Source organism: Orycteropus afer, unplaced genomic scaffold (assembly GCF_000298275.1).
Source record: "Orycteropus afer afer isolate SDZICR_OR568_19922 unplaced genomic scaffold, OryAfe1.0 scaffold00127, whole genome shotgun sequence".
Classification (NCBI taxonomy): Eukaryota; Metazoa; Chordata; class Mammalia; order Tubulidentata; family Orycteropodidae; genus Orycteropus; species Orycteropus afer.
In genome coordinates this window covers 4,882,743-4,896,779 of record NW_006921714.1, presented here as the reverse complement: position 1 = coordinate 4,896,779, position 14,037 = coordinate 4,882,743, and the positions used below count along the sequence as shown (strand labels likewise).

The following is a 14,037-nucleotide window of genomic DNA, read 5'->3' as shown; positions in this document are numbered from 1 at the left end:
AGGGGTCACTATGAGTTGGTTCTGACTCGATGGCACATAACAACAACAACAACACAATAGCAACAAAGAAAGTGATAATATGATTCATAAGTAAAATGAGCTTAACACAGAAAATTACACAGAACAAAGAAAGCAACACCACGAAAAAGCACATAAGAAAATGAAAGCAACAAATTCATACTTGTTGATAATTATGAATCTGACGAGGGACTTATCGCTAAAATTTACAGAAAACTCTAGCACCTCAACAACAAAAAGATTAACAATCCAATTAAAAAATGGGCAGAAGACATGAATAGATACTTCACCAAAGAGGATATTCAGGTGGCCAGCAGATACATGAAGAAATGTTCACAATCATTAGCCATCAGAGAGATGCAAATCAAAACAACAAGATAACATTTCACCCCACCACTAACAGAATTCAACAAGACAGAAAATAACAAATATTGGCGAGGATGTGGAAAAGACTGGGACTCTCATACACTGCTGGTGGGATTGTCAAATGATACAACCACTGTGGAAAACAGTACGGTGACTCCTTAAAAAGCTGGAATTAGAAATATCATTTGACCCAGCAATCCCATTACTAGGTATATATATCCTAAAGAAGTGAGAGCCATGACAAGAACAGACATATGCACACGCATGTTCATCGCAGCATTATTTACGATAGCAAAAAGATGGAAACAACCTATGTGCACATCAACAGAAGAATGGCTAACCAAACTATGGTACATACACACAACGGAATACTACATAACACTAAAGAATATAGAATCTGCAAAAACACTGCATAACATGGATGAAGTTGGTGGACATTATGCTGAATGAAATAAGTCAATCACAGAAGGACAAATACAGCATTAGTTCATTATTGTAAAAAGTCAAGGAAATGTTTATATATGGAAGGAAACTTTCTTTGTTGGTTGCCAAGGATGGAAGGGAAGGGGAGGGAACACTGCCACACACACACACACACACACAAAAATTGACCCATGTATTTCACTGTTCATAAATTATATTTCAACAAAATGCATTTAAAACAAACAAAACCCTCTCCCTCCCAATCGGAGGGGGATCAAAAAAATAAAATCAGACAACATACTGCATTGGGCAAATCTCCTGCAAAAGACCTCTTTCAAGTGCTAAAGAGCAAAGATGTCTCCTTGAAGGCTAAGGTGTACCTACCCAAGTTGTAGTATTTCCAATCACTTCTTAAACATGTGAGAGCTAGACAATGAATAAGGAAGTCCAAAGGAGAATTGATGCTTTTGAGTTGTGGTGCTGGTAAAGAATGCTGAGAGTACCATGGACTGCTAAAAGAACTAACAAATCTGTCCTGGAGGAAGTGCAGCTGGAATGCTCCTTGGAAGCGAGAATGGCCAGACTTCATCTCACCTACTTTGGTCAAGTTGTCAGAAGGAACCATTCCGCGGAGAAGGATATCACGCTTGGTAAAATGGAGGGTCAATGAAAAAGGAGAGGGTCTTTTAGACGGATTGGCACAGTGGCTTCAATGATGGGCTCAGGTATAGCAAGTATGTGAGGATGGCACAGGACTGGGCAGTGTTTCATTCTGTACATTAGGCTGCTATGAGTCAGCGACGACTTGACGGCACCTAACAACAATAACAATTTAATCACTATTATTTTATGTTCCAGTAATACAGAACTAGCTGCAGCCCCCCGAGCAGGCCATGTTCTCACCAGCCTCCCAGCTCTGGCACAGACTACCCTATCAGCTCTTCCATCTGCAATCTCACCCTACTCATCTGTCAAGTGTCTTATTATACAGCATTCCCCCTGCACAATGACCCCTGACACCTTCAGGCAGCTTCTAAAAGCTTCTTCCCTCAGGCTCCCACTGTACTGTATCCACCAATAATTTCATTACATCAATTACTACCATGTTTTTCCACTAAGCTGAATGTCCTCTTAGGAAAGAGGACATGGCTTTGAGTTTTGAATCTTGTGTACCTGTCGTAAACTAAAAAAAACAAAACAAAAGCCACTGCTATCGAGTCGATTCCAATTCACAATGACCCCAAAGGACGGAGTACAGCTGCCCCATAGGGTTTCCAAGGCAAAGCAGATCGCTATATCTTTCTCCCACAGAGCAGCTGGTGGGTTCAAACCACAGACCTTTTGGTTAGCAAAGTGCTTAACCACTGTGATACTAGGGTTTCCACACCTATCATCCAAACCAAAACCAAACCCACTGTCATCAAGTCAATTCCAATACATAGCGACCCTACAGGACAGAGTAGACCTGCCCCATAGGGTTTCCAAGGCTGTATATCTTTACAGAAGCAGACTGCATCATCTTTCTCCTGCAGAGCAACTGGTAGGTTTGAACCACCAACCTTTTGGTTAGCAGCCAAATGCTTTAAGCACTGTGCCACCAGAACTCCCATTCACCTATCATAGCACCTAGAAAAAAGTTAGGTGATCAATAAATACCTGTTAAATGAATTAAATTCTGGTCAAATTAAAAACCATAGTAGGGGGGTTTGGAGGAGATGGATATGATACTTCATGGTAGTAGAATCAAAAAGGTATTCCCAAGCAAGAGGAAACGGGGCAAAGGGAAAAGGTGAAACAAAGAATGACACTGAAGGTACCAGCTCTATTGCCTGGGAAGATGGCAACAATGTTCACTGATACAAGAGAAGGAAGGAGAAGCTGGTGGGGATTGCACAGTCCATGCGAAAAGGCAGAGCAGGCAGTAGGAAGCGGGTTCAGGAGGTCAGCATATGAGACATGCCTGAAGTTATTTACATGGAGGCGACAGGCACAGAGTGCCATGGACTGAACTGTGTCCTCCAAAAATACTTGGCAATTTGGCTGGGCCATGATTCTCAGTGGCCTGGCAGTTATATAATGATATAATCATCCTCATGACGTGATCTGATGTGATCAGCCTTGATCTAAGATGATTAGGGTGGGAGGCAACACCCTTACTCAGGAAACAGCCCTGATCAAATGTAAGGGGAGTTTTCTTGAGGCGTGGTCTGCATCACCTTTTATCTTATAAAAAAGGAGAGAGAAGCAAGCAGAGAGAGAGAGGGACCTACTACAACCAAGAAGGAAGAGTCAGGAGCAGAGTGCGTCCTTTGGACCCAGGGGAAGGCCAATGCCGGACACACAGAGATCTCCAAGGCACACTGGGTTCAAAGACCTTGAAAGGAGACAAGCATCTTCCCCCACAGTTGACAGAAAGTCTTCCCCTAGAGCTGGCACCCTGAATTAGAACTTCCAATCTCTTAAACAGGAGCTTAGTGGTGTAGTTCCTAAGGATCTGACTGCTAACCATAAGGCCGGCAGTTCAAACCCACCAGCCACTCCTCGGAAGGAAGACTGGGCAACATACTTCCATACCACCTTGGAAACCCAAGGAGGGGTCGCTATGAGTCAGAACTGACTCGACAGCAGTGAGTTTTGTTTTGTTTTGTTTTTTTTAACCTTTTAAAACTGTGAAAGAAAAATTTCGGTTTGCTGAAGCTATCCATTTGTGGTATTTCTGTTGCAGCAGCATAGAGAACTAAGACACAGAGTAAATAGATGAGAATGCAAAGTCAAACAGATAGCAAAGAGGGCTGAGGACAGCATTTAAAGGCTCACTCTTTAGAGACTGGGACAAGGGCCCAGCAGAGATAGAAATGGCAGTAAGAGAGGCCCAAAGAGAGCCAGAGCCAGTCAAGTGGTGGAGAAGGCAAGGAGGACAGTGTGTCAAAGGCAGAAGGGTTAACGGTGTCAGACATTCTACCCAAATCAAGGAAGATGGGAACTCAGGAAAAGATAAGAACATGTATTTAGGCTCGGAAAAACTTTTGAAAAGACAATTTAGAAGTGATGGGAGGACACAGGTTGTATCATGATGTCAATGAGTTCTAAAGAAGTGAAGACAGCTACAAAGACAGGACTACAATTCTGATCAATCTGACACAGAAAGGAAGGAGAGGGGCAGGGCAATGGTTCAAAGTGGTCAAGATGCCAAAGGGGTTGTTATTCTTAGGTAGAGTTCTGAGATCTGGTTCTTCCATTAAGTAACTATGTGCTGCTGAGTCAGCTGAGCAAGATGATAGCCAAAAGGCAGCAGAGAGGAGCACAGACGAAGACAGGGGATACATTTACGAAGAAAGGGCTGAAAGGTACTGGGAGGAGACGAGACTAACATTCAGGCAGAAAAATTATCCCAGAAAAAAATGAAGAAACATGTTTTCCCTCTGCTATGAGGAGAAGGGGGAGCTCTGGTAGCATAGTGCCTAAGGCACTTGATTGCTAACCAGAAGGCTGGCGGTTCAAACCCACCAGCCACTCCTCGGAAGGAAGGTTGGGCAATCCTACTTCCGTACTGATACTGCCTCGGAAACCCAAGGAGGGGTCGCTATTATGAGTCGGGGCCGACTCGACGGCATATAACAACAACAACAACAAATGAGGAGAAGGAAAGAGAAGTTGTGAGTGCAGTGAAGTGAGAGGTTAAGGTCACCTGAGATCTGACCGAGGCAGGAGAAAAGGCTGGGTGAGAAGCCTGAGAGTTGCTCAGAAAGTTCAAAGATCAACAAAGATAAATACAGTGATTGCCTAACAGCAAACATTAATATTATCACAGTGATTATGGCAACAGGCTGAGGGTCTAATCTAGGGAATGACAAAATAAATTAAAAAACAAAAAAGTGGCAGGAAGAAAAGACATGCTATCATTTTCACAAAATTTCTATAAAGTAAGGCATCTAAAGCAAGCCAACCCAGCCAAGCGTGAGCAAATCATTTCACACTATCTACACAGTCTCAAAGTGTCTCTCAGGCAACAGGCAAATCTTAACATTCACAAGCACACATCTCAAGCTCACCTGGAGTATTCGAGTTGCTTTTTGCTTGTAGTCGATTAATTCCTGCTTGGAGGACTCCAGGTTGGACTTATGCATTTTGACTTGCTGCTGGAGCTCATCGACTCTCTTCTTTTCATCCGAGTACTTCCTTTCTGCCAGAGTAACCGCTTCTGCCAAATTCTGACGTTCCACTTCCATTTTATTAAGGCGCGCAGCAAACTCACTCTGAGATAGATTTTTGTATCGTATTTATTACATCGTTTTGCTTTGGAATCTATTTTACAACCATCCACTGAGATATCTTAGGGGATCTATCAGCTCAGCCCAATAGCATAACAGGGAGGAGGAAACATCCTTATTTGTTAGCAAATGAAGAACAGGAAACACAAAGCTGTGGCTCCCATACATGGCAAAGCATCAGAATCAACTAGGGAGTTTGTTGAAAATCAGCCACCCAAGGAAATGGAATCACAATTTCTAGACTGGCTTGGGAATCTGTTTTGTTTTTAAGAAATTTCCCAGATGATTCTGGGTCACTTGAACACTAGGTCTGGACCACTAGAAAAAAAAAATGGAAGCATTAAATAAACATCTTTTCTAATACGATATCTAATATTTTCTTCTATTTCAAGCTAACTGATAAACTAGTTCAATGTACTTTTTTAGCTTAAGAAGCTTTTAAAACACATTCTAAAAACACAGTTACTTACATCTATAAATAAAAATATATGCTCCAGTTCTGATGATTATTGTTTCCTTTTATTCTGGAAAGCTCTCATCACCATAAAACTCAGCAGGTGAAGCAGAAGTCAGAAAGCATACAGTTGCATGCCAGTAACTACAGCCCACAGACTTCTGATTATCAACTTGTTTTGGAAAAAAGAAGCCAGAGAACTGCCCACACACATGTTGGAATTATGTGTTGAGTTCACTGGTTGGCTATTTGTTTTAAAGCTAAGTGATAAGTACGTGCAGCTACATATATAGGAGTATCTTCCCCAAGCCTATACTACTTGAGGAACTGATTATTATTGGAAAACTTTTAAGACCAGGCAACCTTTCACCCTATTGTACGTTACATAGGGTTGCTATGAGTCAGAACCAACTCGATGGCATCTGATAAGAACAAAGAACAATTTGAGTATATGAAAATAGAAACCAAGTATTTCCAAAGAAAATCTAGTGACTAGATTGTTATTGCCATAAATGTAAAATATATACCCTATTTCAAAGGATTAGTATACAGAAAAGGATGTAAAATGTCTCATTCATTTTTCATATTAACTAGTTACTGGAATGATAACACTTTGGATATACTGGGTTAAATAAAATATATTATTAAAATTTAAAAAAAAATTGCCTAATATTTACCTTTATACTCGAACTATTTTCATTTGTTGAAAGATGGACCTAGACCAGCGGTTCTCAACCCTGATTGGCCATTAGAAACACCTGTGAGTCTTGTAAAAACAAAACAACCAAACCAAACTCACTGCCGTCGAGTCGGATCTGACTCATAGCCACCCCTCCTTGGGTTTCCAAGGCAGTATCTCTACGGAAGTAGATTGCCCAATCTTCCTTCCGAGGAGTGGCTGGTGGGTTTGAACCTCCAGCCTTCTGGTTAGCAGTCAAGTGCCTTAGGCACCATGCCACCAGAGCTCCTAAAACAAAGCAAAGCAAAGCAAAATAAAACAAAGCAAACCAGCAATGCCTGGACCCTAAGCTGCAGCCATGGAACAGACTCCCTGGGAGTGGAGACTGGGCATTAGAATGTATTAAGAGTTCCACAGGTGATTCCAATGTGCAGACAAAGCTGTGAATCACTGAACAAGATGCAGAAACTCATCTAAGAGTAGAACTCAGTAACACAACTCTCTTGAAGTAAACACATCAGATCAAATTGGACTAAGCAAAAGCATTAAAAAAAAGAACAAAAAAACCAATAAACAAGATGGTCCAAATAAGCATTTAGTTAAAGTGAAAAAATATGTCTCTAATGAACAGTAACTATTTTAATTGCATCTCAACATATGAAGTTAAATAAATTTACTAAGAATCAAGCTAAAATTTCAAATATCTGCTTTACGTCACAGAAACAGAATATTCTGAAATGTGCTGCATGGTATCACACATATAACAGTGTGTATCACCAGCATCAAGTCACTGCTCCTGGTCCAAATGACAAGAGAACTGTGCTGTCTCCCATTCTCACCTGCATTTGCTTGTAGCTCTCCTGCTCTCTCTTCAGCATGGCATCAGCTTCATGCAGTCTCTCCTGAAGAGTTTGCAGAGCTTGATTCTGTAAGCTACTACCTTCAGTGTGATCCTGCATTATTCTAAAAGAAAACATATCACTGGAAATCACTCATTTCCACAGTCCACAGATACAAGTGATAAAACAGAATAATTTTTAAACTGGCTTGTTAGCACAAAAAAGTTTAACTGAAAAGCTAAAATACTCTGACAGTAATCCTTTTCCTTTTTAAAGGGATGTAATTTATATTTTAAGAAGCCTTGGTGGTGCAGTGGTTAAGAGCTTGGCTGCTAACTGAAAAGGTGATGGTTCAAACTAACAGCTGCTCCACGGGAGAAAGATGTGGCTATCTCATTCCATAAAGATTACAGACATGGAAACCCTATGGGGCAGCTCTACTTTGTCCTTTAGGGTCACTATGAGTAGGAATCAACTTGACAGCAGTGAGTTTTTAATCTATATTTTTAAGCATTAAAATATAAGCACAAAGAATACCTTGCTATATACTGAAAGATTTAAAACAAAACAAAACAAAAAAAAACTCGCTGCCATCAAGTCAATTCCAACTCACAGCAACCCCCAATTGGGTTTCCAAGGCTGTTAAATCTTTACAGAAGTAGCTGCCTCATCTTCCTCCTGCAGAGCAACTGGTGGGTTGATATTATTTAAACATTATTTTTAAATTCAGAATTTGCTAACAAAGCATGTCAAGGTTCAAACAATAATGTGAATAATTTTTAATTGTTGTTGAAAATACACATAGCAAAATATACACTAATTCAACCATTTCTACATGTACAACTCAGTGACGCTGATTATATTCTCCAAGCTGTGCAACCATAGTCACCCTCCTTTCCTGAAGTGTTCCTCCCCCATTAACATAAAACTCACAGCCCCAAGCTTTCCATCTACCCTTTCAAGTTGCTATTGTCAATTTGACCCCATACAGACAGTAATTTGGACCATTTTTAATTACACAAACTTCCAACACTATCAAAACATAAAAGCTAAATTTTCATAAGGTAGAATACACCACAATGTTTACCATTGCTTGTGCTGGAAAGAGAAAACCATTCTAGCTCCTGCTTTCATTATTAATAGAATTAGCTACCGTGATTTTTCACTCTGTAAAGCTTCTAGCACTTCCGTTCGGGTATTCAGTAGCTGATCAGCTTCTTGTAACCGCACTTTCAGTACAGCCAACTGGGAGTCCTTGGCAGCCAACGCCTCAGTCAGATCATCAACCTGGGCTCGGAGTTCTCTCGTCATCCGATCACTCTTGGAATGGTCAACAGTCCACTTTTCAATTCTTGCTCTTGCTTTGTTTAATTCTATAAAAAACAAAGTTTCACTAAGCGAACAACAAATACATCTTTCTTGGAGCACATACAGATTATCTTCTGAGTCCCTTTAGTACTTACTGCCATCATTAGGAGCTTACAAAGATCTTCAAATTTCAAGGCCAATATTCACACCTGTATTCTATTTGTGTGCTGAAAAAGGGCACACTCTTCCATAAAGACTGCTTTTTCCACAGATACATCAAAAAGCATTCGGAAGTCACACTTGTAGAGAGCACAGAGTTAACACTGAAATGGTGGATTTGCGCAGCTCTAGTAGCATAGTGCCTAAGGCACTTGACTGCTAACCAGAAGGCTGGCGGTTCAAACCCACCAGCCACTCCTCGGAAGGAAGATGGGTCAATCGACTTCCGTAGTGATACTGCCTCAGAAACCCAAGGAGGGGTCGTTATGAGTCGGGTCCGACTCGATGGCACAGAACAACAACAACAACAACAGCTGGTGACGGGAAGAACGCAGATCTAAATCAAAGCTAGGTCATGTTCACCCCCCTCTCCCCAAGTAAGACCAAGGCCAACAGAAACAAAACCCAAAAATAAACACAGAAAAGAATCTGTTTCTTTGTTATGTTGCAAAAATACTACTCTATTCACCTAGGCAATGGTGCAGGAGGAGCCTGGGCAGTGCCGCATTGAAAACTGCACCGGCATCTCCGCACCCTCCTGGACCAACTGTAACTGCAGTTTGTCACCTTTATCTATTCTTTTTAAATGTGAAGCACACTTTACAGGGTCTCAGGAAAAGCTCCATTTCTACATCCAATTTAGCCTGGGGAAAGCAAAATTGTGTTTTTTTTTTTCCCTGCAGTTAAGCCAATTCTGACAGTCTCCAAACTCTTCCCCTCCTACCCTTCTGGGCCACCGTCTGTACCTTAGCAAATCCATGCCCACTGTCACTCAGTCTTCCTAATCACCCCTAGGGATCAATGCAGAGACTTCTGTTTTCTCCTCAGCCACACTTACACATTCACACATTTCCCCATCACTACTGCAGTCATGGATAATTTTTTTCTTAATTACCTACTTCTGACGACCTCTGGGTTCCTCTACCCCAGGCGTGCCTTGCTGCACAATTCCAGAGGGCACTATTTAAACTGTATTCCATGTACTTTCTACGTCTCGGTGCAGTCCAGTGTCGTGACTCTGTCTATTAGTCCCCACTACTTTGTCTAATCCCACCCTTTGGTTCATGGATTGGTTCACCTTGAAAGGTTCAGAAAAATTAAATCAAATGAACCAGATGATAACTAATGCTCTGCTCCTCTCAATTCTGAGACTTCATGGTTCCTAAAGAATGTTGTGTTGGCGAAGAACAGTGAATATACCGTTGGCTGCCAGAAGAATGAACAGATCTTTCTTGGAAGCATAGCTAGAATGCTCCTTACAAGTGAGGACGGCAAGACTTTGTCTCACATACTTTGGACATGTTATCAGGAGGGACTGGTCCCTAGAGAAGGACACCATGCTTGGTACAATAGAAGGTAAGCAAAGAAGAGGAAGACCCTCAACGAGATGGACTGACACAGTAGCTACAACGGGCTCAAACCATCAATAACTGTGGGGATGGCTGTGTTTTGTTAGGTTGTACGTGGGGTCTCTATGAGTTGAAGCTCACTCGACCTAACAACAGCAAAGAATGACCAAACAAGCCACTGTTCCAAATTTTCATTTGGTGGGAGGATGCTGGGTCTCCTTTCCAAATCTAGGCCCTATATTCCCATGGAAGCACCATTTGACAAGTCATATCTAAAATATTTATAACAGTTCAGATGTAAGGTTTGTAATTTTTGAAATGTTAAATTCCTGACCTGGAACCATATAAATGAGACTCTACCTTCTTGAGTCTCCTTGGACCTTTGAAGTAAGGAGGCCATTTCTTGATTTAAAGACTGAACTTCATTCCTCAGCAGCTGATTCTCCAGCCGAAGGTTAGACAGCTCGTGTGACTTGCCGTTGTCATTAGATGTTGGGGTGTGGTCAGTGGAGGTACCACCTGATGATGCCTTTTCCTTTGAAGAATCCAATTGGTCTTCAGGGCCAGCATCTGAATTATTAGAGGCTACTGGGAAAAGAACACATTTTTGTTATCCTGGCACACTCACCACACACTCATTAGCTTACTTTGGTGGACTGCCTTTTGTCTCAAGTTACCTGCTCTAGCCAAAATACTTTTGAAAAACAAAAAGTCTTAACAGACTTCCCTCTGATCAAATTGCATTTTCATAAAGGGACCCCAGTGACCTCTAAGGATCCTCAAAGTCAGGATATACTCAATGAATGGTGATAAAGAATAGATACAAGAATACAGTTCTGGGAAGGAGAAAACCAGAAGTAATTTGAGCAGTTGGGTTCAGGTGAAAACAGCAAATCTTCCAGCTGTTTTTGAAAAAATGTTGATGTCTCAACTTCGAAAGTACTGGGAAGGCAAAACGGAGTAACTGTGGGTTTCAAAGCAAGGACAGTAGCAATCTGTCATGTACCAAACTAGACTCTAAAATATCTTTACCAAAGAAAGCAATCCATTCATTCATATTCACCTTGTTAATAAAAACAAGGTGTTATTAAATGTGATACAAATACAGACTTTCTCCTTTTAAAAATTACACACCCAAACCAAAAAAAAAACCAAACCCACTGCCCACGCGTTGGATCCAACTCATAGCGACCCCTTCCTTCGGTTTCCAAGGCAGTATCTCTACGGGAAGTAGATTGCCCAATCTTCCTTCTGAGGAGCGGCTGGTGGGTTTGAACCACCAGCCTTCTGGTTAGCAGTCAAATGCCTTAGGCACTATGCCACCAGAGCTCTCCCCACAAAATGAACTATTTCTAAATAACAAAAATGACTAAATCAATAACTGCATGGGTAAAAAACAAACAGACAACTTTACAAGGGAAGATGAACAAGTGGTCAATAAGCACATGAAAAAGATTTCAACATCTTTACTGATCAGGGAAATACAAATTAAAACCACAATGAGAACCAATACATGGCTAGAATGGCTAACATTAAAAAGACAACACCAAATGTTCGCAACTACACAGAGCAATTGGAACTCTCATACACTGTTGGTAGGACTATAAAATGGTATAAACACTGTGGGAATGGTTTCACAATTCCCTATGAAGCTAAACATGCACCTAATCTTTGACCTAGTAATTCTACTCATAGATAATTATCTAAGAGAAATAAGAACATCTGTCCACAAAGAGTAATACAAGAATATTCATAACAGCTTTATTCACAATAGCCACATACTAGAAACTTAAATGTTCATAAAAAAAGAAGTATAGTGTAACCATACAATGGAATATTATACCAAAATAGTTAAAAAACAAAAATAAAAAACTATTGCTATACACGGTAACATGGATGCCTCTCACTAACATTGTTGAACAAAAGCAACCAGGTACAAAAGGGTACATACTGCATGATTTCACTTACATGAAGTTTCAGAAAAGGGGAAAACTAATCAAGGTTAAAAAAAAAAAAAATCAGAACAGCAGATACTTATAGGAATAGCATATAGGAGATTAACTGGGAAGGGACAAGAGGAATTATCTGAGGTGAAGGAAATGTTCTATATCATGACAGGGGTGTAGGTTACATAGGTTATTTAGTAACAAAGAATTTGCATTTCAACATAGATGCAAAATTTGCCTAAAAGGAAAAAATAACTATAAAACAATCAGGTAGGATGAGGAGTGGGTGGAGATGAAGATGATAAAGGAATGAAAGTGGTGATCAGTATTCAAGCTCAGTGATGATTGCGGAGTTATTCTGTTGACTTGGTACAGGTCTGAATATTCCATACAAAGCTTTTTTTTTTTTTTTAAAAAAAAAAACAGATTGCAAAAAGCTTTTAGATCAAGCAAGCAAAAAGGACAAAAAAGATCTGAAAGCATAATCAACAAATAAGTATTCAAGACTTAATTATAATTTTAAAAAATACGTATCTGCTTATTCAACAAATAAATTGCAAAAAAAAAAAAAAAAAAGAGGGGGGGGAGCTGGCCTACCCTATAGATTAAAATAATCCTAAAGTCTATCTCAGCTGAATGTGATGGCTAAAACCTTATTTGGATTCTTATTCAAATAAAGCAAAATTCTTTTTTTTTTTTTTTTTAAAGTATGAGACAAATAGGGAACTCTGAACAGTGACTTGATATTAGAGAAATAGTATATTCTTTAGGTGATAATGGTATTGTGAATGTTTGCTTTTAAAGATTTATGGATGAAATGATAGGATATCTGTGATCGACTTCAAAATAATTCTGTGGACAGTGAAGATATAGCAAGGGATAGAAAATGGGAAAGTGTGGATGAAGCGGGAATGCTGGAGGTCACAATGTTCCACTAGTTGGTGTATTTTAAATTCTCTTATTAGAGATTTCATAAAAGAAATAAAGTACATAACCAAACTTGGGGGACAAATCTAATGTTCTACTTAGAAGGAAATTTACAGCCTTATACATTTATACTACAGATGATAAAATAAAGAAAATTAATGAGTTATGGATTTGTCTTAAAAAGTTATAAAAACAAAAATATAAATCCAAAGCAAAAGAGCAGGAATTAACAATAAAAACTAGAACAAAATAGAAAAAGAACAGACAACAGAAAGGATCAACGTAACTCAAACAGGTTCTCTAGGGAAAGATATTACAAACAACATTATGCCAACAAATTTTAAACCCTTACTATGTTGAAACCCATTAGACTGTGTATTTTAAATATGTAGTTTCTTTATGTCCATTATACTTCATTAAAGCTGCTTTTAAAAACAGGCATTTAACACAGTGTCAGGGAAAAGATAGGACATACTGATATTCTTGAGGCAGTCTGTGTTATCCAGCTTTGGTTTCTGCAGAGTTGGGATGAATGACGAATATCTGACTGTGTTTTAAGTTTCACACGGTGACACTATGGTGCACTGCATTACTTCTAGCCATGGTCTTTGTGACTCCCACCAGATGACTGAGCGGGACTATGCAAATTTGAGGGGATTAGATAGCTTCTTAGTAATGTAAGGTACCCGGTACCCTCATGGGGCTGGGACCACAGAAATAAGCTGTATGCAACCCTAATATAGGACTGGTCAGTCCTGTTATCCTGCTAGGCTTAAAATGAGCCCTCCCAGAGGCAGAAGGGGGTATCTCAAGGCAGAAGAGCCAGAGGTGGAGTGGAGAGCCAAGACCAAGATCCCTGTTCTGAACTGGCAGACAGCCAGAGAACCGAGATGGGCGTAAGACAGAACAGCTTACTTGCTGGACCACGGAGTGAGAAAGCTAAGTGCCTTTGAGCAGGAGGCTTGCTGGCTGAGCAGAGTGCACCTATCAAACAAAAAAAGAAAAACTTACTGCCGTCAAGTCAGATCTAACTTACAGCGACTACTGCTTAGGTTTCCGAGGTGTTATTTCTACAAAGTAGATCGCCCAACCTTCCTTCCAAGGAGTGACTGGTGGCTTTGAACCACCAGCCTTCTGGTTAGCAGTCAAATGCCTCAGGCACTATGCCACCAGAGCTAAAAGAGCTCTATAACACTTGTGGCAGCAGGGCAGAGGTCCACCTGAGAGGCTGAGGGCCA

The 14,037-nt window shown here is 40.3% G+C and overlaps 1 protein-coding gene across 1 annotated transcript in view; it reads right to left on the bottom strand.

Annotated features, from left to right (window-relative positions):
* The window catches only part of GOLGA5 (golgin A5), a 62,763-nt gene that overhangs the window by 42,651 nt on the left and 6,075 nt on the right, over positions 1–14,037 (bottom strand). The window contains exons 2-5 of the mRNA XM_007944501.2: positions 10,287–10,514; positions 8,204–8,423; positions 7,051–7,174; positions 4,860–5,063 (exon numbers count right to left, since the gene is read on the bottom strand). Coding sequence (XP_007942692.1) covers positions 4,860–5,063; positions 7,051–7,174; positions 8,204–8,423; positions 10,287–10,514 — 776 coding nt within the window. The remainder of the gene's footprint in view (positions 1–4,859; positions 5,064–7,050; positions 7,175–8,203; positions 8,424–10,286; positions 10,515–14,037) is intronic.